The 27143-nt window shown below is 51.0% G+C and overlaps 2 protein-coding genes across 4 annotated transcripts; one reads left to right on the top strand and one right to left on the bottom strand.

Annotated features, from left to right (window-relative positions):
* Window positions 1-37: 37 nt before the first annotated feature.
* Window positions 38-3087, top strand: HSPB9 (heat shock protein family B (small) member 9). Of its 2 annotated transcripts, XM_084862526.1 has the most exons (2): window positions 38-846; window positions 1223-3087. In XM_084862526.1, the coding sequence occupies exons 1-2, from the start codon at window positions 553-555 to the stop codon at window positions 1616-1618; spliced, it is 690 nt and encodes a 229-aa protein (XP_084718652.1). In that variant the 5' UTR covers window positions 38-552; the 3' UTR covers window positions 1619-3087. The 2 variants fall into 2 exon arrangements, with proteins under 2 accessions (XP_084718652.1, XP_084718653.1); XM_084862527.1 differs by having other exon boundaries at window positions 38-3087.
* Window positions 2439-26156, bottom strand: RAB5C (RAB5C, member RAS oncogene family). Of its 2 annotated transcripts, XM_084862529.1 has the most exons (7): window positions 26003-26084; window positions 25234-25258; window positions 6906-7157; window positions 5327-5478; window positions 5001-5123; window positions 3833-3926; window positions 2439-3343 (listed from the first exon to the last, which is right to left on the bottom strand). In XM_084862529.1, exons 3-7 carry the CDS (start codon window positions 7069-7071, stop codon window positions 3228-3230), a joined length of 651 nt encoding a protein of 216 aa, XP_084718655.1. In that variant the 5' UTR covers window positions 7072-7157; window positions 25234-25258; window positions 26003-26084; the 3' UTR covers window positions 2439-3227. The 2 variants fall into 2 exon arrangements, with proteins under 2 accessions (XP_084718655.1, XP_084718654.1); XM_084862528.1 differs by lacking the exon at window positions 25234-25258 and having other exon boundaries at window positions 26003-26156.
* Window positions 26157-27143: the final 987 nt, after the last annotated feature.

Here is a 27143-nt window from a genome sequence, read left to right as displayed (position 1 = left end):
CCCAGGCAGCCAAATGAGGTCCGAACCAGCACCGCACATTAATTTCTCCTCAACGTTAATCTCTCCTGAAGGCTTCCAGGGTTGTCAAGATCGCTGTCCTCTCGGGGATCTGGTGGGGGGACTCGTGGGCTCTGCCCTCCTCCCACACCCCGCAGGTGACGTGCAGGCCTGGGACTGAGGTCCAGTCGGCTTTCCCGCACACCCCACTCCAACCCCTACCCTGGTCCCTGACCCATATGTCTCCGGAGACGAACTTCAGCTACGGAGATTAAGCAGCAACAGTTGTATTTCTTGACCTGTTGGGATAATTCGGCTGTACTCTTTTGTGCTTCCATAAAAAGGGTTTATTATGAAGGTGATGAGTACCAGAGACATGGTCACGAACAAGGCTGCCACGGTGGGGATGAAGTAGAGGCATAGGAGCGGGGGAGTTTTCCCTCGTGTTTGGGAATGGCTCTCTTTCAGCATCCTGGGAACCTCGAGGGCCGCGTCGCATCTTAATCGGTTGTGGTCCCTGAGCCCAGCCCAAACCTGCAGCACAGAAGGCCCAGGATGGATGGAGGAAGCCAGAAAGATGTGCCCACCTCCCCATCTCCAGAGTGCCAGAGGACTGTGCCTTGTCAGAGAAAGGCCGGATGTCCCGAAAATGGAAAATGGATTGATTACCCTGTGCTCACTCTCCAATCGCTCTGTCCAGGGGACAAGTCTTCTTGCCCCCAGGCCCCAGTTCTTGGGAGGGGGTGTCCTGATGGCTCCATGTCATCTGCACTCTGCGCTGATAACGGTCCCATGGGTCATGGCTCCGGCCTCCTTTATCATCGTATCCAATTGGACCCTCTGACGGAGGTGGGCAGGGGCCCAAGAAAGGATCCAGGATAAAAGCAGCAGCGGGCATGCCAGGAGCGAGTGACCGCCTGTCCTCGGAGGTAGGCAGTGCACAGCTGGCCCTGAGCTCTGACTCTGCAGCAGGGAAGGGAGTCCCGCTGAGCGGAGCGGAGCTGCGGAGCAGGAGCGGAGCTGCGGAGCAGGAGCGGAGCTGGTGGGGAGGGGCCGGGGCGCGGGGGCCCCTCCGATCCTGCCCCTGCACGCGGGGCGAGCGCTAGACCTAGAGCCTCGTGCCCTCGGACAACAGTTGCTCACTCGGATGCAGCGGGGCGGAGGCGGTCTCGCCAAAGGGGGCCAGGTGGCGTCCAGGTCTCCCAGCACAGCCCTCACCAAACAGAACCAGGTGGTCACGCTGCCGGTGCAGCAGGTCCGGGATGATGTGCCAGCTGTGCGGAGCAACGTCCACGTGGAGAACAGCTTCCAGATGAAGATGGATGCCCAGGGCTACGGCCCCGAGGAACTGTTGGTGCAAGTGGACGGCCAGTGCCTGTCGGTGACGGGCCAGCGGCAGAAGGAGAGCTACGGCCCGGACGGGAGCAGCTACCGCATGACGCAGAAGCTGCAATGGCAGATGCTACTACCGCCGAACGTGGATGCCTCCGCCATGACCTGCAGCCTCACACCCTCGGGCCAGCTGTGGATCCGAGGCCAGGGCGGGGCGCTACCTTCCGCTGAAGCCCAAACCGGACACTCCTCGAAACACAGGCGTCTCGGCTCTAAGGGTTCCAACTAGCCTGACCCAATAAACCGCCACAGTGAGCAGCAGCCCTCGTGTCCGCGGTCTCTTCTTGGGGTTGGGGTCAGAGGTGGAAGTATGATGGAGGTAGGGAGAGGCCAGAAAGGCACCTCAAGTGGTGGTCCTGGGAGAGGCTGGGATTTGGGGGGTGCGGTGTGATCCTACTCAGCAAGGCTCTGCTTGGACCGATAGCCCTTGGGGGGCTGAGAGCAGCAGCGCCAGCAGGGAGCAGCAGAGAGCCAGGAGGGTCCAAGAGTCCCCTAGTTCCAGAAGCAGCAGAGGGCCTGCTGGAGACCAGGGGCCAGAGGGCTTGGACCTGGTGTGAGGCTACTGTCTCGGCCTTATGATCAGTCCAAAGTTCCAGGTCATTGGTGTTCCTCTTCAGGGCAGAGGGCAGAGAACCCGTTCCCTCAGTCCTGATACTGATTCACCCCAAACCCCAAAGAGCTTGTTTCTGGTGTTCCAGAGGCCAACTGTGTGTGTGTGTGTGTGTGTGTGTGTTGTTTTGATTTTGAGACCAAATATTTTCAAATCCGGACTGCACAATCACCACCCTAATATATTCTAGAGGTGGTCAGGGAGAGAAAAATGCAGGACCCGCCACTTCAAACTTGGTGAGATTCAGTTCCAGGTCACTCTTAACTCCCATGCCATTAGTACTGGTAACAGTAAGCGACTCTTTTTCTTGGTTACCAAGACACCAGTACCCCCTCACTTGTTTAACAAGATTCAGTGGTCCATTTTAAATTAACTTCAAGTAAGCTAGAGAGGATGAAGTCTGATAAATTCTGCCAGAGAAAGACAAGACAAGCAGGAGGTCAATCCATTGGCTGACTATATTGACAAGATACTGATTGGTTACATGTTGAAGAAAACATACAATACAAAATACAGAAAAAGTTGGTTCCATTCCCACCCACTCCCCCCTTACCCACCCACCCCCAAATACTCATCATCGTGATTTGGTCAGAACAGGGCTCAGAGCCAGAGGTCAGGGTGACCAAGGATGAGGGGGATGGGGTGGGCTGTGGGCAGTGGGTTCGTGGCTGTCACAATAATGCTGTGGTTTCTCTCCCAACTGTGTGTCAGGGGTGAGGGGGGTCGGCAGCCTGATGCCAGCCAGCCAGCTAAGGGAAGAGCTGTCTCTCCCTTCCCTAGTCCCTAGGCCTGCCCCGTGGCCCAGAACCAAGCACACGCCAAACAGAAGGCTGTGGATGCTCTTGCTGAGCCCGATGAATCAGCAAGAGGAAACGAGGGTTACTGCTCCAACCCCTGCCTCCCCATATGTAAGGGCGGAGGAAGCAGGAGCATGTGGCTACGGAGGGAGAGTGGGAGAACAGTAGAAAGGGCAGGTAGTGGGAAGAGATCATATATATTAAAAAAGTGACTTAAGACTTAAAATTGAATTAGTATTTTTACAGAAAGGTGCAGGTGGAATAACTCACTCCGGCCTATGAACAAATTTATACGGAGAAATCATGGTGGACCCCCTCCCTCTGCCCCCTCCCCCCACGGTGGCCCGAGTAGTTAAGTGCGATTGGTTAGAGTGGATTCCAGTCAGGCTGTTCAGGCGGAGGAGGTGGGGGCAGTGGGCAGGCGGGGGGGCTCAGTTGCTGCAGCACTGGCTCCGGCTGGCTGGGTTGTTCTCCTGGAGGTCCACGCCTCGGTTCCGGCCCGGAGCACCAGGTGCATTCTGGGGCTCATTCTTGGGGAGCTTCTTAGCTGTTTGGGAGAGAAGGGAACATGTGTTTGTGGGGGTACACTAATACTGTCTCCCAAGTCCATATCGAGGGCTTCACTTTTGTGTGTCAGGTACATTCTGAGTGTTTCAGGAAACTGAGGCAGAGAGAGGGTAAGTGACTTGCTTAAGACCCGAGTTAGAAGTGGAAGAGCTAGAACTTGAACCAAGCAGGCTGACTTCAGAGCTAGATGGGTTAAAAAATCCTAAGTAGTGAGTAGGATGGTAAAACCGGGTTTTAGGTGGGTGGCAAGCTTAACAGTAAGGAAGTGAGATGTTGAGACTTTAGTCCAAGTTTCAGAAACTTCTGGGATGAACTATCTACATCTGAGAGTTAGATGAAAAAGAAAATGATTTTATCAGAATACTGAAAATAGCGGAAGATCTGCTGATGAAGGGACTCCACAGACTTGCTACAGAACAGCAGGCAAGTGCTGTAACCCAGTGAGAGCAGGAGAGGAGAGGCACCTTACCTATTGCCATGAAAATTTCATTCACATTCATTGCTGTCTTTGCTGATGTCTCCATGAACAGCAAACTGTTGTCGTCTGCATAGGCTTGTGCTTCCTGATTTGGAAGGAGTTGAGAAAGCGGGTGGGAGGAAAATGTGGAGTTGGCAGGGGCTGGGGCCCAGAATAAAATAGTCTTCCCTGATTACAGTGCCTCATATACAACAGAGGCAATGCAGGGGTTTCCAGGCCCACAGCCTTGGCACTCCGGGCTCCTCTAAGACATGTGCACCGTACGCCCTGTTCCCCACTTCGGCTACAGCACCTCTCAGCTCACAAACATCGGCGGATGCTTTACCAGGTGTCCCTCTGCCTATTCTACCTCTTGCTCTTTAAAACCACTGGGCTAGGAAATACTTCTAGAAAGTTATCCTACAAATACAGTTGCACATTTGAACAAAAGCCAGTGTGGCTCAGAGGTTGAATGTTCACCCATGAATCAGGAGGTCACGGTTCGATTCCCAGTCGGGTACATGCCTGGGTTGTGGGCTCAATACCCAGTGCAGGAGGCAGCCAGTGATTCTCATCATTGAAGTGCCTATCTCTCTCTTTCCCTTCCTCTCTGAATAAAAATACATTAAAAAAACAACAAAGCACAGAAGTGTGTACATATTGACTACAGCATTGTTTCCTGTCTTTTGCTATTACAAACAACCTTAAAGATTGGGACTGGTAAAAAAAAAAAAAAAAAAAAAAAAATTAAAACACATCCCCATCTACGTAAAAAGGGATTTACACACATTGTGCATGTTTCTGGAAAGAACAGAAACTGAGGAGCTTGGGGGAAGGGAGACTGAGTTTCCAGGTTAGAGACTTAAATTTAGTTCTATATACCTTCTTGTACTATTTAAATTTTACTATGTGCATGTATTATGTGGAAAAAAATATTTCTTTTACAGTAAGTTTCATTTAAAAGTTTACAGGAAAATAAGCAGAGACTTTAGCTATCCATATGCACACACACCTGCTGCCAAGAAACAAGGCAATTCCTCTCAGCCCGGGCTCCAGTCACAGAGGACAGCAGATAAAAGCCCTGCCGCCTCCCAATGTCACCCTTCCTGCAGCCGCGGAGCAGCCTGGGCAGAGCCGCGCGCTGGCTCCCTCCTCCCCCGGGCCGGTCCATCCCCCACACCTGGAACTCCACGGCTCTCTTGTTGGCCAGGTCTGCCTTGTTACCCGCCAGCGCGATGACGATGTTGGGACTGGCCTGCCTCTGTAACTCCTTCACCCAGTTCTTGGCCCGTGCGAACGTATCCTGGGAAAACAGGGCCGGAATGTCAGAGGGACGGAGGAGGCACCCTGCCCAGGCCACACACCAGAGAAGCTCCCCACGGCAGAGCCAGGTGTCTGCAAGGTCGCCAGCCTGAAGACTCTGGTGAGACACCCCCAAACCACCGAGGAAATCAGGCCAGACCCCGTCCAGAAACAAGGACCGAGAAGCAAAGGAAAGGTCCTTACTGTGTTGGTGATGTCGTAGACCACGATGGCAGCCTGGGCGCCCCGGTAGTACATGGGGGCGAGGCTGTGGTACCGCTCCTGTCCAGCCGTGTCCCAGATCTCAAACTTGACTGTTGTGTCGTCCAAGCAGACGGTCTGTGTGAGGAAGGCCGCTGTAGGAGGGAAGGTGGAGTTACCGGGCAAGAAAGAGCTGGGGAAGCCAAACCCACACATCTCCACGGTGCTGGGCACAGAAAAGCAGCCTGCGAGGACAGGCAGAGCTTGTCTTTTTTGTATATGTCTCGAGGCGGTTGCAGAGTGTACAGGCTTTAGAGACCACACTGGGTGAGGGCAGGAAAAGGGTCGCCTGCTTGCACCTGGCCACTTCAGGGGCACTCTCTGAAGGAAGAGGAATCAGGGGGCGGGAGACAGAAGCCCAGGGGAAACCTGACTCGAAGCTCAGCAGGGTGGGCCGACCCACCCGCCTCCTCCCTCCTCCTCCCTCCCCTCGGAGAACAGCCCAGCTGGAAACCTCGCGAGTCCCTGTCTGCTCCAGCCCAGGGTGTCACTGGCCTTCTGTTTCCTGAGGACACTTACACGCTTAGCTGTGCTGGGGACGCCTGAAAGTACACGCTGTTCCGCTGCCGGAGGAGCTGGGTGCCCGGCTTCCTAACCGCCCTGCCACCTCCAGGTACACTGGGCTCGCCACAACCCCCAGCTCTGACCGGACCCATTCCTGACTGACCGCCCTGTGGCCTGACCTTCAGGCAACACCTGGCCCTCTCTCTGTCCTGAGGGGGCAGGGGAGCGTGCGGCACTTGTGTATACGCTCCAAGGAGCTGGCACAGGCGGGTGGGCGTCCCCTTGGCCCCGGGACCACCAGAGAGCTCTGTTTTTGAAAGCTTGCTCTCCCATCTGCCTCGCCCCTCCTCTCCGAGGACACGGGGCATCACCCCACTTCCCCTCTCCGGCTCCTGACTCGAGTGCTGAGGAGGCAGCAGAAGACTGCTGACACGGCCCGTTTTGTTTCCAGCTGCCTGGAAACCTCCTACCAACCAGGAGGGTAGAGAAAAGATGACTCAAGCCCAAGGTCGGCCCTGGCCCCTCAAGGCCTGTACTGGCTACTAAGGCAGGAGGCTGAGTTCAGACCTTTACAACCTAAATGCTGACCACTGGGAAATCAAAGAGGCTCTTTACTCAAGAAAGAGGAAAGGTCAGCTTCAGAAATGCCAGCCACTCACCAGGCCATTTCCCCATTTTGGGAAGTGGGAGAGGCCAGGGCAGATGCATGGCCTGGCAAAGGCAGAAGAACCCGCAAGAATCCAGGCTCAGGCTCTCCCTTCCCGGAGGCTGGGTCTGCGGAAGGGTCTTCGCCAAAGCCACACCATAGTGAAGAGGCAGAACCAGGAGAGGAAGTCAGGGTTGGCTCCCAGCTAATCCTCACTAGAAGCTTCTGGGGACTTAGGCTCGGAGACCAGCTCCTGGCATTTGTTTCAGGGCCCAGAGGAGGAGCTGGGTGTTTAGTCTCTCCGGACAGGCAGCTTCCTTCTCCTCAATGGCCTTCCTGCAGCCACCCCCCTGCTCCCTTACGTCCACTCACCTCCGATTGTGCTCTCCTGGTACTCGTGGAACTGTCCCTTGACAAAGCGGAGGACAAGGCTGGATTTGCCTACTGCGGACTCCCCCAGCAGGACGAGCTTAAACTGACAGATCTTGTTCCCGGCAGCTGGTCCATTGGGTCGTGCTGCACCTCCCCGACCCGCCATGGCCCGTCCTGCTGCAGCGGTACCAGTGAGCGAGGGCGGGGCCGGTGCTACGCGAAGAGGCACTTAGTGGGACGGGGGGCCTCCAACTGCAGGGGAGAAACCAGAAATACTGGGTTAGTCCAGAGACCGCTGTGCAGTGAGCCCTTCTTAGATCACAGGTCTCCCCCTCTGCCCTCCCTGATGTTAGGAAAAGAGCCTTGTATAAGCTGTAACACACATGTATTTGCTCTACAGCCATCTGAGTGGTCAAGAGAAAAGTGGTCTTCCAACTTTTGGCTCATGCTTCTGAGCAAACACACTGCCTTCCCGATCCCAAATGTGTCCATTCACACACAGATAAACACGCAGGAGGGGAATGGGCTCGTGGCAGCCTGGTGACAGTGGAATCAACAGGCTTTGGGTACCAAACACATCGCCCAGGAAGACATTAGGATCTAGGTCAACAAACAATGAACTTGTAGTCTGGTGGCTAAAACCACAGCCACCTCTGTGCAAAGCCAGAGGGAAGCCAAGCAGGGGAGTCCCAGGAGAAAGCTCTCAGCCTTGGGGGTGCTCAGGGACCAGGGCCTGGCCAAGTGCAAGTTGTTATTAAAATAGTCACTTTGTCCTGCCATCTTCAGGAGGAATGACCAGCCAAAACCGGTTTGGCTCAGTGGCTAGAGCGTCGGCCTGCAGACTGAAAGGTCCCAGGTTTGATTCCGGTCAAGGGCATGTACCTTGGTTGCGGGCACATCCCCAGTAGGGACTGTGCAGGAGGCAGCTAATCAATGATTCTCTCTAATCAATGTTTCTAACTCTCTATCCCTTCCTCTTCCTCTCTGTAAAAAAAAATCAATAAAAAAATATTAAAAAAAAAAAAAAAAAGGACTGACCAACTTTCTCAGTCTGAGGCTGGACTGTGCACTGGAATCCAAGTCTCATCCTGAGCCTCTTCCCCACAGTTCTCTCATTCTTATGGGCCAGAGGGCTCACACGCATTAAAAAACCACACACACACAAAACCAAACACACACCAAAGCCAGAGCTCTGCTGGCGGTCAGAACGGCTGCCAAACTTCTCTTTTAAATAGAGACCTCAGTTCCATCCTCTACTGGCAGAGAAAAAGGGTGACGCAGAGGAAGACAAGGGGAGTTATGGGAGGGCGGAGACAAACACGGGACACTAAGATCTGCACCCCAGCAGCTGGCGTTCCGGCAAGGACATCTTAGTCACTCGGGCTGTGATAGCTTTGGAGGTGTAAGCTTTCTTTTTTTAAGTTTGGAACTGCAAAGGATGAGGAACCTATCTTCAGAAGCCTCTAGAAGAGGTATATTAAAAGCTATCAGAACATACAGTGCTTTGCAAAGTACTGTGAGTAGATGTCATGACCTGAACACTGTACACAGAATTTGAACTCAGGTTGCAAAGAAAAGATTCTGATGAACAGAGTGTGTGCAGGAGGGGGTCTCTGGAACAGGATCCCAAGGAGGCCCCGGCCTGCCCCGAGCAAAGAGATACATTCCCGTGCAGTGAGGACAGGACAGGGGTGTGCACGGAGAGGCAAGAGGCGGGTGTTTGTAGGAAGCAGTGGTCTGCACGGTGTGAGAAGCGGACAGCAAAGGGCTTGCTTTGTGCAACCTCAAATCGTTTTTCACGTCCAAGTTCTCCCAGCAACGTGTTTAAAAAGTGGGCTTCAGGAAGAATGATTCACTGACCAGGAACAAGAGTTTCCCTTCTGGGCAGCACCAAAGGAAAAGAGGCTTGAAATGGGGCCACCTCTTTCCCAAGAGCACAAGGAAGGAAGAATGAAGGGCGGAGGGAGGAGAATCTCAATTAGGGACAAGCAGTGCCAGTTTTGAAATCTTTTCTAGTCTAAGGTGCCTTCTCTTTTCGCTCCCATCAACCGGTTTTGCAAGACTCTATGGCCCTTGAGCCAGAGTTGTGCTTCTGGCTTCTCTGAGGTGCCTTCCTCGCAATGCCTATGGACACACTGGGAATTCAGAGTGCTCACCAAATGAAATGATTCTCAGGGACAGGTAACATTTGCTGAGCACTTGCACAACCATTATCTACTCTAACCTTTAAAACAAGCGCTTTTCAGACAACTAGCCTGACGTCCAGGCATTAAACGCCCCGCTCAAGGCACCCAGCATACAGATGACGGAGCCTCGTCCGCCAACTCGGGTTGCCTGCATGCTCATTTGTCTCCCTGCCATTCTCCCTGCCGAGGGAGAAAGATGGAGACAATGCCCACCTCGGGCCAGGTTTTGGGTGGCTGGGGGAATGAGACACTCTTTTTGTGGCCCAGCAATCACGGTGATTCTCCCTTCTCTAAGTACTCCCAACAGAGGGAGGAGCCACTCAGGGCCACAGCAACAGAGGGAAACCATGCAGGAATTACAAGTTGGTTATTACCACAAATTCACGTGACAGAATCTTGGCCAACCGACAGTGTGGCTGGGGCACTAGAGGAGGAGGTATGAGTGAGTGGGGGAGGGAAACAGATTATGAAGTCTCCGATTCCAAAAATCAACCAAACAAAACCCCAAAGCAGTTGGGACCCTGGCTACCAGAACCTACAAGACAAGAAAAATAGAGCTAACATCTAAGTTTTGTTCCTGTCAAACCAGTGGGTTTCCAAATCTGCCCACACAGAATCTGATTTTTTTTAACGCTTGCATTATTATTATTATTTTTAATTTTTATTGATTTCAGAGAGGAAGGGAAAGGGAAAGAGAGATAGAAACATCAGTGATGAGAGAAAGTCATTGATCGGCTGCCCCCTGTACACCCCACACTAGAGACTGAGCCCGCAACTCTGGCGTGTGCCCTTGACCGGAATTGAACCTGGGACTCTTCAGGCTACAGGCTGACGCTCTATCCACTGAGCCAAACCAGTGAGGGCAGAATCTGATTTTTTTAACAAGTCAGAAGGACAGGAAAGCACTCTTATGCAGGGGTTCTCAACTCTGTCTGCACATCACGATCACAATCACATGTGCGCCAGCCCCTGGAGGTTCCGGGGGAGGCTTGGCGGCGCGCCCGGGATCTGCATTTTGTAAAGAGCTGCAGGTGCTCCGCCTGGCACAAACTGCCTGGTGATATGTTCTGCCTGGAAGCTGGTCCTGCCGTCCAACCAGAGACACCTCAGTCGGCACACCCAGCACTTTTTACGGCCTGCTGCCCCGTGGTTTTCCTGGCCCCCCTGGGTGATCACATGAACAGCTGGAGAACCCTGCCGGCCGATGAAGCATGGAGGCGGCTGATTCTGCCGTGAAGGGCACACCCAGACGGAGGGTGTATAAGACAGGAGAGGGCACACCCAGAGCCCCGGGAAGCTTGGTGCCCTCCCCTCCCGAGCAGGTGAGCTCAGGCATGGATCTGGACTGCCGCCTAGGGGAGGGAATCTCTCTGTGGGAATCCTTCCTCCTGAGCCAATGGCGAGAATCATCCACGGGCACAGTCCGCTGATGGAATTATAACTAAAAATGGCACAGTAAATGTCTTCCTTCAGAAAAATCACATTCTCTTGAAGAGATCAAGTTGTGGCTAAAGTTTCCTATAAGATACAGAACGGGCCAAAAATATTAAAACACACACACACACACACACACACACACACAAAAACAGTTTATTCAACGTCAAGAAAAATACATGAGTAGGATAAATTTCCTCCTGAATATGTTCTTTCTTTTTTTGTTAATCCTCACCTGAGGATATTTTCCCATTGATTGATTTATTTATTTATTTTTAAGTGGAAGGGAACGGGAGAGACACAGAGAAACATCTATGTGAGAAGCATAGATCTATTGTCTCCCGCACACGGTTGAACCTGCAACCAAGGTTCATGTCCTTGACTGGAATCGAACCCAGAAACCCTTCAGTCCGTGAGCCATGCTCTATCCACTGAGCCAAACCGGCTAGGGCGCTCATGGATATTTTCATGAAGCTGCTGAAATGGGTACAGCTTTGGACCCATGACAAAAGACGCTCTTTGCTGGGACCTCTTCCTCCACCCTCCCAATCAGAACCGCAGTTTAGAGGCCACAGGTAATGAACACTTAACCTAATCTCACATCTTCACAGGAAATGAGGTTGATTGCAAGGACTAAGGGGTCTGCTACACCTTTGACCACAATGCATATGAAAGGGCAGAGGGGTCCAATTTCCTAAACACTCCGGCCCTGGGAACAGGCATAACGGGCATATGCCCAGCCAGTTCGGGGGCCACGGGTGGAAGAGAAAGAGAAAGAAAAAGCAGAACACTACTCTTCCTTGCTTTGGGTTCCTCTGCTCTGGATACTACAGGTTAGTGGGTCTCAAACTTTTTTCATCAGGATCACCCTGGGCATTAAAAAAGTAACCCTGACCAACGGGATCAGAATCTCTCGAGGTGGGATCTCTTCTCTAGCACATGAAGTCACCCACTTCATATTGCGTGTCCTTCCTGGTGAAAGGGTGAGCAATTCCAGCTGATGGGTGTCTCTCACGCTTCCTGTTTGCTTCAGCCACTTCCTCTAGCTGAGAGTCCCAGCTCAGCTTGGATAGTGAGCTGATTAGGGAAACCAATCAGACTGCTGCCCAGAGGCTGGGTTGGAGACTCACTCACTCAAGGTTAGCTGGAAAGGGGCATGGGGGCGGGCAATGAGAACCAAGTGACCTTGCCCAGCCTGCCCTGGAGGTGGCTCTGGCCAGTGACTCTTCAGCTACACTTTACTCTGGAAAAACGCATTCCTGCATACTTAACAGCCCAAGAATTGGCTAGAGAAGATAAGCAGAAGCAACTTGTTAGCTAAAGAGAAGGAACACAGGAGAGGTGACCGCTTCAAAGGCGGAGGTGGAAGACATTTAAAGGCTCTGATCAGCTGGGGAGTGATTTACCCACAGCCCTTCCTCCAAGAGGAAAACCACCACACTGCCCACAGGACCAGGGGGCAGACCCACAGTAGGACTGCCCGGGCCTCCAGCTAGTTGCACACCCAGAGGAAAGAAGAATCTGAAGCAACACAGGCCATGAGTCACATGAGGTATCCACTCGCTCTTCCTCAGCACAACTAGCAGGTTAGGACTTGGGAGACTGAACGGGGTTTGGTTAAAGCCTGGCTCTACCGTTTAATAGCCAAGTGACCTTAGCCAAGTCAGACAAGCAACTGCCGTCAGCCTCAGTCCCTTATCTATAAAATGGTAATGCCAATCACTTAGGGCTGTTGGAATGGTTTAATGAAACAGCGAATAGCATACACAGACAGTATTGGGCTGAAGGTAAGGTTCCCATAAGGGGCAGGTTATTATACTAAGAAGCTAACTAGCTTTGACTCACTAAGAAAGGTCCTTGAAGACCTCATCCTCCTCTTCCTTCCACAGAGGAGGAGATAAGATGAGGCCAGGTGAGCTGCTTAGGGTCACAGCCAGATGGTGGCAGAGCCCAAGCTTATGACTCTTAACTCCCCCATCAGACTTAGAAAACCCAAAAATATTACTAATACCATTCCATCCACTAAGAGTAATGGGGGCTGCCGCCTCCTATGTATGCTTTAATAAAATATGTCCTTTAAATATGAAAAAAAAAAGAATGTTTTTCCCATGGAACCTATGTCCCCCCTGGAGAGTATAAAGGCGGAAGCTGGGCCCTGAATGTCAGGTTGAGATTTAAGAGGCTCTCTGATGGGGTGTATCAATCCAGGGCTGGGGCTCCTCATCCTGCCCTCAGGGGGAATGACAGGAGAGGAAGGGGTGCTGTCCTCACACAGCCACAGCAAGACGCCTCCCTTTCCAGGGGGAAGGGAAGTAAACCACTCCGGCAGGGGACTATGAGTGAGCTGGGTCCCATACCACAGGGACCGGTCCCTGAATCTTCTCCCTGCCACCCAATTCTCTTAGCTGGGATCAGTTTCCTCTCACTCCCCTTTCAAAGATAAGGCCCTTCTGAGGCCGAGTGCCTGAATGTGCACTAGATAACACATCAAAGCCCCCGGGGGAGTCCACAGAGCTCCAGCTGAGGCCACCAGTTCCACCAATGCCTGCAAAAGGGACCATATGCAGGAACACCAGGAAGCTTAAATGCTGCATACCCATGACCAAGAGGTCCTTCACCACAATGTCCAGGCTGGACCTAGAGCTCACCGGAGCCAGCCAGGACAGCACAGCTGCTTCTGCAGCCCTTTCCTTGGTGTGGGGAGGTCTGATGGGCCACTCGGGACAGATGCTAAGCTGGGTTGGGTGAAGACCCCTTGAGCGACTGGTCCCCAGCTCCCGGATGCCCTGCCCCAGCAAGAACACCACGAAATCGTTCCCTGAGCTCCAAGCTGCTTTCTCAGCTCTCACAACAGATGGGTTCCCCGGGGAGGCTGGGAGAAGCAGAGTCAGCACTAACTTCAAGCCAAGGATGGAAACCTCCAATCCCTGCTCCCTCTCCTGCACCCACAGGGAGGAAGGCTGCTGGGAGGGACATCTCTACGTAGCTGCTGACACAGCTTGGTCAGCGTGATCTACCCGTACTGTCCACGGAAGGTCCCCAGGGTTCATGGGCGGCTCTAGGACTCTCACTCCCTGGTCCTGGTGGACAACAGAGCCAGGCATTTGGGTAAGAGATTAGGGAGGAAGTCCGGTCAGACAGGGGATAGCCTGCAGTTGTACTAGCAGGGCTTGTCCTGCCTACTGAGTGTAAGAGGCACCACAGCCCTACGCCCTAATAATGACATTCCCAAGAGATAATTCTCCCCAAGAGGTCCTGGTCTCTGACTTGGCACAGCTCACTCAGCAAAGTCGTGGCAAATTTTCTAGTTCCAACTAGGGCAGCTCTATGACACCTCAAGCAAAAGCTCAGTTTGAAATGTGGCATTTTCTGCAGCACAAATCAACACACACGTCCAGCCACAGGACATGGAGAGAATGGAACTGAGGCTGTGCCATGTCTCACCCCCTGCCCCTCCACCCCCCACCTCCGACTCTTCACCTGCCAGTGCCAAGTGAAACGCTGAGAGACCCAGCAAAGGCACAGGCTCTTCCCTGGCCCCAACCTACACCTGCTCCCAGGACGGAGCGCGAGCTGTGTGAAAGCCAGTCAGACAGACATGGGATCCCTGCTGATTCGCAAGCCTCACAACTATCCTGTATCTGTTTCACTCGTGAAGTTACCATTCAATGAGGACAGTTCTGACGGGACTCTCATCAATGCAGGGCCAGCCTTCCCTCTGTCTCAGGAGGATCTCTGTAGGGCCAGGAGGACCAGCCAGGGCAGCTATCGCTTCTGCTGCTGCCCCAGGCTCTGAAACACTCCAAGAACCTCTGCTAAGGATCAGTGCCATCAGCAGCAACTGCTCATCCAGCCACTGGTACCAATAACTGCAACAGACACCTCCCACAAACCTTTCTTGTCTTTACAAAAAAAAACACACAAGCCGAAACCGGTTTGGCTCAATGGATAGAGCGTCGGCTTGGGGACTGAAAGGTCCCGGGTTCGATTCCGGTCAAGGGCATGTACCTTGGTTGCGGGCATATCCCCAGTAGGGGGTGTGCAAGAGGCAGCTGGTCGATGACTCTCTCTCATCGATGTTTCTAGCTCTCTATCTCTCTCCCTTCCTCTCTGTACAAAATCAATAAAATATATTTAAAAAAAAAAAAAAAAAAAAAAAAAAAAAAAAAAACAAACACACAAAAATTACAAGAAAACCAATTTACTTCAAGGCCCTCTTTGCTTCACCCTCAGCTCCTACACAGACAGCAGAAGACGAGGGTGTGTTGGAGAGGAGAGCAGAGGAAGAGAATCGGGTATCAGGTACCAGCAAACCAAATTCCTCTTGCTCGGTTACCACACACGCTGTAGTCAAAGCTGCCCGAACAACAAAGGAGGCCAAAGTTCCCACCCTGAGTTCTGAGGGACAATGGCTGCTCTCAGGAGCCCGGGCACCAAAGAACAATACTTTAGGCCAACTTTTTCTTTCTTAACTTCTGCTGAACAAAATGTAGAATGGTGCCAGGTGAAGAAATTAGGCAATGAATGGGTCTGAACAAGTTTCAACGAATGAATGACATTCTACTTCCATGGCCCCACATTTTCAAAAGACGATTGTGAGTGGAGGGGTTGGAGAACTTGCAAGGCGTGGGAGTAAGAAGGTGAGAGACATTAAGGACATTGTTGCAGATGAAAAGGGTCACAAAATTCTTAAAGGACGGACTATGTGGGCTTCTTTTGTTTTCACAGCACACATAACATCAAGCCTGACACGCAGTAGGTGCTCATACATGTGATGAAACGTCCTGGCCAGTGTGGCTCCGTTGGTTGGAGCATCATCCCGAACACCAGAAGGTGGCAGGTTTGATTCCCAGTTAGGGCACATGGCCAGGTTTCAGTTTCCCTGGAGTGGAATATCATAGGCTGCCTCAAGCACGCTCCCTACTGGGGATCAAGCCCACAGCCCGGCACGTGCCTTGCCTGGGAATCAGAGAATCAAACCTGCTACCCTCTGGCGTACTGGACGATACTCCAAACGGAACCACACAGGCCTGGGTCATCCATGTTTCTTTCTCTCTCTCTACCTTCCTCTCTCTAAAATCAGTTAAAAATGCTAATATCCCTCCTTAAAAAATAAAATAAATATGATGAAGTGAGCCTGAAATATAGGCCTGGTTAGGTTTGGCAAGTAAATGGGGCGGCTGAAAGCTTAACTATACACCCATCTGCCAGATGGTGCAGATCCTCGAAGAGAACCACAGCCCGGCAGAGGACACAGCTCTCTCTCCCAGAAAGGTTCCCCCTGCAAACGGTGAAGAGCACAAGTGCCCGAGCCAGACAAACGGCAAGTCCTAGAGCCACCTGTGACCCTGTGTTGCGTCACGGAACCCATTTGCTCACACGCGCAATGGAGAGAATAGTGTTCGTCTCCCGGGACCCAGGGCTGTTGGAGGAGGATGCATGTGAGACTCTTAGCAAAGGGCCTGGCTCAGAGCAAGCACTCAGTGAAAGTTCAAAGGGCAGGGAAGCCCCTGCCCCTCCAAGTCCCTATGAAAGAAGTGGATTCTTCAGTGGAAACCTTCAGGTACTATTCACGAATTCCTTTTGCTCCCATTCTTCAGTGTCCCTCATTTGGAGAGAATTCTGAATTGGACCATTGCTATGGTCTGAATGTTTGTGTCAACCTAAATTCCATGTTGAAATCCTAATCCCCAAGGGATGGTATTGAGAGGCAGTGCCTTTGGGAGATAAGGCCACGAGGGTGGAGACTCTCATGATTGGGATTAGTGCCCATTTATTTATTTATTGATAATGGTATCACATAATAGTGCCCTTTTAAAGGAGGCTCCAGAGAGCTTCCTTGACCATTGCATCACGTGAGGACGCAGTGATATGTCGGCAGTCTGCAACCGGAAGAGGGCCTTCGTCAGAACCTGACCATGCTGGCACCCTGATCTTGGACTTCCAGTTTCCAGAAATGGAGGAAATAAATCTTGTTTATAAGCCACGTAGTCCCTAACAGTCTAAAATATCTTTCACCAGCGCCCTAGAAAAAGGACTAGTCACACCTAATGTCCTGTGTCCTTGTATTCTCTGAAGACGGGCTTCCAAAGCCACAAAGATGGAGGGAGAGACCACCACCATCCAAAAAAAATCAGCACTGGGTTGAAACCCACACCAGGCAAACTAGAGCCCCTTAAAACAACTGCCCCTCAGAACAAAGCATCTCAAAGCCCAAATGCCCTCCCTGTCATCCCAAAGCCTCCTTCAGGAAAGGGGAAAGTAGTTCAGTTGTGGAGAGGGGGAGGGGGCAGCACGAGGACAGCTGACAAAGAAACCACAGAGTTCCCTTTAAAAACCAGCTGAAGATACTAGAGGTTCGGAAACCGGCATCATTAATCACCAGTCTTCTGAGAAGCTCCGAGAGCGGTGTGATGACTAGGAAAGAAGCCAGGGTGAGAGAGGCCACCCACGCCCTCCCCTGTGCCTGGGCTGCTTCTGACAGAGCCACCTGAAGGGGACACACACGGAGCTATGAATAGAAGGCAAGAGACTTGTAAACCAACTCCAGTCAAGATTCCAAGTTAGCGTTTCCAGTAGGGCTCACGTTACACCCCTTCGGAGGGATGGCAGTACAATAGAAGGATTTAAGCCAGTCAATGATTCAGGATTACAGCGGGCCTGCCGAGAGCCATGAGTCCTGCACACGCCCTCCCAAAGGGACAGTCCTTTTCTGAATGGCAGGGGAAGAATGCTGGCCCAGACTTACAGGGACTCTCTTAGGAGACCCAGAGTCCTGGAAGGTTTGGCTGGAGAACCTAGTGCCCGAAAGAGAGAAGGATTATTACCTCATCACCCCAACTGGATAGGAGACTCCAGAGTAAACACCAAATCTGACCATTTCTGGATCAAAGCGTTAGGCAGGGGTGTGAGAAGTAGGAACGGGTGAGCAGAGAAGCAATAGACTGCTATTGGGATCAACTCCCAGGATTCTCACAGAGTGGGCTTCTTTCTAAATCCTCACCAGAGGATATTTTTTTATTTTTTATTGACTTTAGAGAGAGAGAGAGAGGAAGAAAGTGCTATGAGAGAGAAATATTGATCAGTTGCCTCCTGTATGCACCCCAACCCACAACCTTTTGGTGTACGGGAGACTACGCCAATAAACCGACCGAGCCACCCGGCCAGAGTGCACATAGTGGATTTCCCAGGTGCATCTCCCCACCGTACCCAACACTGGAGTCTTCAGTGCCTGTGACTAACGATCCAGAGGAGAAACAGCTTGAATCCATCTACATAACTCTATGCTAACATACCCAGAGGAAATGCTTGCTTAAAAGGCAGTGGCCTTGGAGAGACAGCTAATTCTAGGCCTGGGGCAGGAAATATACAAGGTGAGCCTGGAGCATCTCAGTGCTGAAAAGTAAGGAAGTGCTCAAAAAATGAAAACCAAAAGCCCTCACTATGGCCCTAACGGGTTTGGCTCAGTGGATGGAGCGTCGGCCTTCAGACTCAAGGGTCCCAGGTTCGATTCCAGTCAGAGGCATGTGCCTTGGTTGCGGGCACATCCCCAGTGGGGAGTGTGCAGGAGGCAGCTGATTGATGTTTCTCTCTCATGGATGTTTCTAACTCTCTATCCCTCTCCCTTCTCTCTGTAAAAAATCAATAAAACATATTTAAAAAATAAAAAAAAAACCTCACTATGAAGGGGGTTAGTCAGAAACCTGGAAGACTTCCCAATGATCAAGCTGGGACAACTTGAGCAATAGAAGTAGTATTGGATTATAATCCCAGGTGTAAAATAAACACCCATGAGTCCATACTGATGCACATAACTGGGCATACAGAGAACAGACAAACCTCTTGTGTACAAGAATTCCAAATAACCACGTAAATACTCTGCCCTTAAGGAGAGGAGCATAAGGCAGCCCTCATCAACTGTGGGCTATACGCAGGGACTTCCATCCAAAGAGGCCGTAAGAAAGGGGGAGGAGGGACCGCACCTTTACAGGGAAGCAACCTGCCAGGCACCACCTCAGCCAGGTGACTAAGGCTGACGCTCAGTGATAAAGCATGTTGACTGGATTTACCCCTGACAGGACATGACCAGAAAGGCACTCTACCTTTGCTCTTCCTCCCAAGAAACTCATAGTCATAACCCAAAGGAATCGTGAGAAAAATACCGGGCAAATCCCAACTGAAAGACCCACTACAAAATACCCGACTAGTACTCCTCAAAACTGTCAAGGTCATAAAAAAACACAAGGAAAATCACCCTGGCCGGTGTGGCTCAGTTGGTTGGCCCTCCCGTGCACCAGCCTTTTGGAATTGAGCCAGGTCAGGGCTCATGCCCAGGTTGTGGGCTCGGTCCTTTGTGGAGGGCATGCAAGAGGCAGCTGGTTGATGAAGTTGTGCTCTGATGTCTCCCCCCCTCCCCGCCCCCGTCTCTAAAAATCAATACAAATATTAAAACAAAACAAAACAGTAAGTCTAAGAAACTGTCACAGCCAAGAGGAACCAAAGGAGATATATGACAGCTAAATGTCATGAGTCCTGGAACAGAAAAAGGACATTAGATAAGAACTAAGGAAATCTGAATAAAGCATGGACTTTAATTAATAATGTATCAACATTGTTTCATCAATTGTGACAAATGCACAATACTAATGTAAGATGTTAATAATAGTGGAAACTGGGCACAGGGGTTTGTGAGAAAACTGCATTACCTTCATAATTTTCCTAAAATTGTTCTGAAATTAAACTAATTGTTTTTCATTAAAAAAAAAAAAAAAAAAAAAGGCAGCCCTGGCCAGGTGGCTCAGCTGCTTTGATTGGAGTGTTGTCCTGTACACCAAAGGTAGCAGATTTGATTCCCAGTCAGAGCACATGCCTAGGTTGTGGGTTCAATCCTTGGTTGGGGCATAAACAGGAGGCCGATCGATGTTTCTCTTTCACAATGATGCTTTTCTCTCCCTCCCCCCCCCTCTAAAACCAATAAAAATATATCCTCGGGTGAGGATTAAGAAAAAAAGGAAAAAAAAGAGGCAGGAGCTCATCTTGTGACAAAAAGAGATGCAAAGACTCTAGTTACCATAAATTCATGTTCACAAAGATGAGTTAGTTTTACAGGGAGCTGGGCAGAGGGGTAAGGAGCTAGGGCTTGGTGGGAGCCCTAGCAATAGTCCAGGTGCACAGCCCAGCTAGCATCTACCTATGAACGAGGAGGTCATGGTTCTATTCCTAACAATAGGACATGCCCGGGTTGCAGTATCAATCCCCAGTAGGGGGTGTGCAGGTGGCAGCCGATCAGTGATTCTCATCATTAAAGTTTCTATCTATCTCTCTTTCTCCCGCTCTGAAATCAATCTATATATATCTCTATCTATCTACCTACCTACCTACCTAGCTGCCTATCTATCTAAATATCTATCTATCTAGATAGATATAGGTAGATATATAGATATAGACATACATATAGAGAGATATATGTACATATACATATACATATACATATATTGTAGATATACATATACATAGTCGAGGTGAGCAAAGAATAATGCCCAAATCCTGCAGCTACATAGCAGAGGGGTTTAGAGGCCACAGCAGTGGGTTACAGCTGCTGGTGCCTAAGTCCACCCTCTCAGGAATGAGCCTTACGCAGACCTGTAAAGTAGCACCACAGACCAGAGTTAAATTCCCTTCCACTGACCCTTGCTAAGTCCTGGCCCGGGTCGCTGCTGCCTCGCCACATGCAGCTGCAGAAGCAGAGAGCAGATCCACATGCTGTAGAAGTCAGTCAGCAGGACTGTGGAGAGCCAAAGCCACGCCAGCCTTCTCCGGTGAAGCCGTCCACTGGCAATGGAGGTATGGAGAGCCCCACCTTCTGGAATTAGTTTGTGACCTGCCCCGCCTCCTCCCCATCTCCTCTGTCATCTACATTCATCCTATTCACCTGTCTGCTCTTCTATCTGTGAGCGACTTTCTGGTGGATGGACTGAAGAAAATGGCATGGGCGTTGGGATCAGACGGATGTGTGAATTCCAGGTCATCACATCCAAGAGGTGTGGCCTTAGAAGTGTGTTAAATGAAATGGGTAGGCGTTTGCTTCAAGGGCAGATGGGAATGTCTGGCCTTAAACAGCCGCACTGGGAGTGACAATGCTGAGCGCCATGGTAGGACTGAACACACTGAACACGTGACATAACCGGCGCCCCTACCGGGCTCCTCACACACAGGACAGGAGGTAGACAAGGTGGAACTGGAGGAAAGCAAAGGGAGGAAGGAAGCCCTCGGCCTACCTCAGGGAGGGAAGGCTTCACGGAGCAGTGACGTTCTCGCTGATGAGAGAGAGGAGGGAGGGGGGCTCCCAGGCAGGTGAAGTGGAGAGCCTTCCGGGCAAAGGGAAGAGCACAGCGGTGGGCAGGGAGGGGCTGTGCTGCACAGGAATTCCAGCACAGGCTTTGGTTCTGTCCGCTGCTCTGCCACTTACTGCGGAGCTCCCCGCAGTACCTTCCTCCTGGAGCTATTGTGAAGACCAAAGGAGTCAATACATGGGAACGGCTCTGGAGTGCCTCGCACATCCTATATAATAAAAGCCTAATTTGTGAATTGTCCCCTCAACCAGGAGTTCAACCAGGGGGTGGGGCTGGGTGGCCAACTGCCTGCGGCCCTGGCCAGCGGTGGCAGCAGCAGGCAGCTGGGGGAAGGGAGGCCCGGCTGGCAGCTACTAGGGATCCTACCCGTGCACAAATTTCGTGCACTGGGTCTCCAGAATGAAATAAAGCTCAAACAGTTTAGCTTTTACTTGAATTGTTGTTTCCATATACTGGAGATGAGGACATTTACTCAGAAAATGAATCTCTTATTATAGCAGGCTATTAATGCAGACGACAGCCTAAGAAATATTCTAATTCTCCTCTGCCATGGCTCTTCAAGGCACTCTTACCTGGATTTGGGGACATCCTAATTTACAAATCCTTCTGGAAACAGCCCTTCTCAAATGACCTCTACAAATGTAACCCAGACTCAAGTTAGGGGGGGAAATGCCAAACTCTAGGAATCTGGGAATCGAACCCAAAGAAGTTTGCTGTAACCAAAATATTGTCCTCAAGTTTCCTGTTTTAGCTATATTCATGCAAACTTTGCATTCCAATTTATAACAGATCCAGGGCTGTTTTAATATGAAAATGTTTAAAACTGAGTAAGATTGGTCCCGGCTGGGTAGCTCACTTAGTTAGAACAGCATCCCGCTATGCCAAGGGTGGGGTTCGATCCCTGGTCAGGGCACATACAAGAATCAACCAATGAATGCATAAATAAGTGGACAAACTGATGTTTCTCTCTCTTCCTCTCTTCCAAATTAATAAGTAAACAAAACAAAAAACTGAGTAAGACTGAAGTGCCTACAAGATCTCATCTGGTCTAGGGCTCTGAGTATCCACAGCACATGACCCCAGTAGGATCCAAGAACCGCAGTGGGAAAAACATAAGCATGGTCTTAGTTAACAATGTATTCTGTAAAACGGGAATACAACCCGCAGCAGTTCTGTTTAATATCTATAAAACAAGAAAATATGTGAAACTGTCCAGCAAAGGATTAGCATCACAGTGACTTGTTACAAATGTTGAATCAGAATCGTAGGAATGAATTATCATGTACCTTGAAAATCCCACAGACCTGTCCTGGCTGGTATGGCTCAGTTGGTTAGAGCGTTGTCCCATGCACTGAAGGGTCACAGATCTGATTCCTGGTCAGGGCATTTAACCAGGTTGCAGGCTTGGTCCCAGTCAGGGCTCCTTCCAGAGGCAACCAATTAATGTTTCTCTCTCACATTAATGTTTCTCTCCCTCTCCTTTCCTCTTTTTCTGGAATCCATGGGGAAAAAAACAAACAAAGAAACAAACAAACAAACAAAAAAACACATATCCTGGGGTGAGGATTAAAAAAAAAAAAAGACCCACAAATTTGTTATTTTGTTGAGTATCCATTCTGTGCCAGGAACTGGACTAGCGGCTTTACCTCTTGTTTCTGATTCTGCAAGATATTTTGTATCCCCATGACACTAGAAGAAACAGAGGCTCAGCAAAGTCAAGTAAGTAACAAGCCCAAGGCCATGCAACTGGTAAATGGGGGAGTCCAGATGACAACGCAGGTCTGACTACTCTAAAGCTCTCGTGCTTTCCACCCCATCACTCTACCTCTGTTTACAGGGCAGGGGTTAGAAGAAGAAAATTCTTTCTAACAAGTACTTACTTGTTGAGGCTGAATTAAGTTTATGTAAATCTTGTTCTCTTTCCATGTAAATTCTAGTGAAAAGACCTCTTGGTGGAGAGCTACATTCTTCCCACTTATAAGCAGTAGGCAGCACCAAAGGGGAGTGGGGGAGGGGGCCCTAAGCAGAAGCCAGCTCTGCTGGTTCCCCATGCCCTTGACTCTGTCCAGAGCAGTGGTTCCCAACCTTTTTGTGGCCGTGCCCCATTTAAGCATCTCTAAAATCCTGATGCCCCCCCCCCAGCCCACGACATATAATTCTTACTATTCAAAAAGTGAACTCTTAGTCACATGTCAGAAGCCTAAAAGGCCATTAATGTGCTCTAAACAAGCTTCCAAAGAACATGGCATCCACGAAAGAGAAAAATAAAAGAACGAAAGAAGTACTGAGAAAAAAAATCACTAAGAAATTGTTAAAAAAATATATATGAAGTGATATGAAAAATAGCAAATAAAGTTTCAAAACATGTAAGAGAACTGAAATGTATAAATATGTCACAATATATATTTACATACTGTATTTAAGGCCCTTAGAACCATAAGAAATGCAAAAAATTCACAGTTAATAATTCATTCTCAAACTGCCCCTCTTAAAAACCCAAACTGCCCCCATGTGGGACGTGTGCCCCACATTGGGAACCACTGGTCTATAGGGACCCCGGGGTCCACTCACTTTTACTTTCATTTTCTAGCCATCATGACTTTCAGGTTCCTATAAAATTGATGGCATGCAGATGTCAGCAAACTCTTGGCCCATACAGAGTAGTGGCATAGGAATCCTAACTGCCCTTGGTCTCCACAGGCAGAAGAAAAGGTGGTCAAGAAAGAGGCTAGGAGGGGGGTAGGAGAGAGGACGAAAACCAGAAGCAGAGGATCCCAATGACGCGGAATGCTAAAGGGTCTGTATCTGGGCCACTGGCTGCTCACTGTGCATGTTCCCTCCTGTAACACAGACCAAAGGAGGGCCCACCATCAGGGAAGACGAGGCCCATTTAATCCCAAGTCCCGGCTCTACCACGTTCTAATCGTTTGTTCCAAGGCAAACTACGTAAATTCTTTCAGCGGCATCTCTGAAGTGGAGGTACAAATCCCACTATCTCCCAGGACTCTTAATGAGGAACATGTGGGAAAAGAGCTTTGCAGCTTGAATATAACTTCTGAAAATTAGTAGTCACCACCCTTCCGTAGTATAAAGGCAGGAAAAGGCTTACTAGTGGTAAGAGGCCAGAGGGGAGAGGAAGGACATCACGGAAGAGGGGCTTCTATCCCACACAGAGCCCTCTCTTTCTGCCAAGCAGTGTCAGATCTCTTGAGATTTCTCAATGCCAGAAGTGGCTGCCTAACCATCCAGAGCACTGGTGCTTTCCTTGTCTCTCTGGAAGGGGCAGCTTCTCCTTCAAGAGCCTACTCCAGCATCGGAGCTGGGAGAACAGGTCCAGACAGCGAAGACTGGTCAGCTTCATCCTGAGACGCCCAGGGTTCCAGAAACCACAGCCTACTGCTAAGGAGGTAAGTGTGGTCAGCAGGCCTGGTGAGCGCTCAGGCCTCCCAGGCTCATCCTCTCAGAGGCACAGGCTGACCAGATTAAGAGAAACGAGGTTGCCTGCAGAAGTCTCCAGTGACCCTCCAAAGAAGCCCAGACGGATAGAGAGCTTGTGATCTGACTGTTGATCCTAATAAGGAAGGTGTTTTTATTGTCCAATGAAAAGTGAAATAAGTGCATCCAAGGTCTAGCTCAAAAGTGTGTGGGCATCAGACACTGGTGAAGTCCAGAAGCAGTCAGAAAGATCTCAAGGCAAAAAAACACACAAACAAACAACTAGTACTTGTAAGCAGCATCCAAGGGCAGTAAAGATAGCCCAGAACACTGAAGAAATCCCCAAAGATTGCATGGCCTTCCCTCCCTGCCTTCGCTGGAGATAGCTGGGGTCAGCCGTGGCTTCCAAGAGTCAGGCTGCTCTCATTAAGGTACAGTCTCTGGCCTGTACTTTGGTCACATCACAAAGAACCTCCCAGCTTGATCTGAGACAGCAGCCATTTCACACACCTAAGTCCCAAGCAGTAGACAAGGATCAGATGTCAGCATGGGCTGTCTCTTGGAAAGGCCGGGGAAATCAGCACTTTCTGGCACATATGGCCGTTCTTTGGGCTACAAAAAATGAGCACACTAAGAACCCAAAGGTGCCACTGTGATCTCAATTGATTCTTCTGTAATTTACAAATTGTTCAAGCCCAGAAGGGACTGGAGATAAGTGGAACTAGAACTACCAGCTGATAAGGAAGGTATGTGTGTGTGTTTTCATTGGGAGGCGAGGAGGGCCTTGAAAGAGATAGCCCAGGACCCTTGAATTCCAGGCTCTTCATTTTTGTCTTTTTTTTTTCTTTCTCCTCCCTAAAGACCAGCAGACAGCAGTCCCAGGAGGAGCAGTCCCTCTGAAGCAGCTTGAAAACCACTCACGTGCTCTGGAAGGACAGTCCTGAGCCTGGAGCAAGGAGGGAGGAGGAGTGAGAAGATAATGAATGGGCAGAACCGCCCAGAGCTGTAGCCAGAATTGAGCAAACCTCAGCTAAAATGTTCAGAGGCAGGAAGGGAGATACGCTCATTGGATAACACAACTGGAGAACAACATAACTAGGGGGCAGGGCTGGGGTCGAGGGGGCGAGACGCGAAGACAGCTCATTCCTGTTGAACTCGGCTGAGACCCTGGTTGGCGCCTGGCTTGAGGAGAGAGAGGAAGTAAGGAGTTGTGCGAGCCTGTGCGATGTGACGGTCTCACCCAGGACCCCCCAAACCCCCCACCCTTCCAGGAAACTGACATAAAATTCCTCCAGGGTTGGAGAGACCATGTTTCTGTGGGAAGGGGGAAGAGAGGAAAACGGCGACAGACAGCACTCCTCACCGCCTCTAAAAGAAGGGAGACAGGCTCCTTCACACCTGGCCAAGATTCCTCCAGTTCTGGAGCGGAACTTAGGGTCTCTCCCTCCCACAACTGGACTGGACAGGCCAGAGGGGAGCCAGGAGAGTTTCCCAAGGCGCACGAAAGGCAGGTAAGGGAAGGAAAGAAGAGCTCCCTTCTTGGCCTGATGCCTGGGGAACTCCTTAAGAGGGGGCTACGGGTCGGGGGAGGGGTCAGTCTCCCTCTAAGCCGGAATGGGCGGGAGGAAGGGCTACCCCGAAGACACCTCAACGCGAGCGGGACTTTGGGTCCCGGGACGGGGACACTCACGGCGGCTCTGGGGCGGCGGCGTTACTTGGGGCCAGGGCTCGGACTGGCTCCGCTCTTCTCCCCCCGGCGGTGTCTCCGGCCTCCACTTCCGCCTTTCAGCGGCTCCGGATCCGGATCTCCATCTCCGACCCGCCCCTCAATGCTTCAGGTGACTGACAGGGCGGAGAGACCAATGAGAGGCATTCTTGGCGGACTCGCAGGCGGTGCCCTTGGAGGGCGCGGGAGAGGCGGGAACGGACGCGCTAGGGACGCCGGGACTTGTAGTTCACAGCGCTGGGAGGAGCCGGTGGCTGCCAGGGTCTTGGGCGTAGGGTGGAGCCCGCTCCGGGCGAGGGGGAGCCCGGCCGGGAAGTTTTTAAGGCCAGGCCTGCCAACCGGCTCACCGCGCGTTCCGGACGCCCCAAGGAGAAGCGGTTGGCGGAGCGTTGGGAGAGGGCTGAAGGCTGTTGCAGAATTGGGAGAGGAAAAACATGGTGTGAATGGGGTCGCTTGGTCCGATCCTGAGCTCTCGCTAACCCGGAGAAGCCCGGCTGCACTTTCGGGCCAAGTCAGCTCTGGGAGCTGGATTATTTGGGACATTCAGTGATGGGGAAGGTGATGGAAGGGTTCTCTGGAAGCTACTGGGTGAGATCAAAGGGAGAGCTCCTGCCACTGTCCAGCGGTAAACTAGGACCCTCCTACTTTGGCTCGACTCCAAAACACACCCGGACTACCTCTGCCTTGGCCTGCCCCCACACCCAACCAGAACCAGCTCTTGTCTCTGATGCCAAATGCAGAGCCGGACCACTTCTGCCTTGTCTTCCTCATTCATAAATACAGATAGAACCACTTCTCTTTGCCCCCACCTTGCCCTCTCCATAGGTATCAGGGCTGTCTGTTTTAGATAATACCTCCTCTGCTTCTGCATCTCACCCCTTGGGACGCGATTCAAGATATGTATGGAATCCAAGCTCACCCCAGAGACAGCTGTGGGCATTGTTCCTATGGCACCAGCCAACACCAATCATACGCTGAGATAACCGGCCACAAACTGCTCGCACCTATTCCCATCTGGTGTTCACGGTGCCTCTTTCTAACAACATTCCTAACACTCATCCCGTCCACCCCTGCGATGGTCATCAGATAAATAAAAGCTAAGAGG

This window comes from Pipistrellus hanaki (assembly GCF_964339955.1).
Source record: "Pipistrellus hanaki genome assembly, chromosome: 16".
Classification (NCBI taxonomy): domain Eukaryota; kingdom Metazoa; phylum Chordata; class Mammalia; order Chiroptera; family Vespertilionidae; genus Pipistrellus; species Pipistrellus hanaki.
Note: the sequence above shows the minus strand (reverse complement) of the source record. Positions and strands in the feature narration are given on the sequence as shown.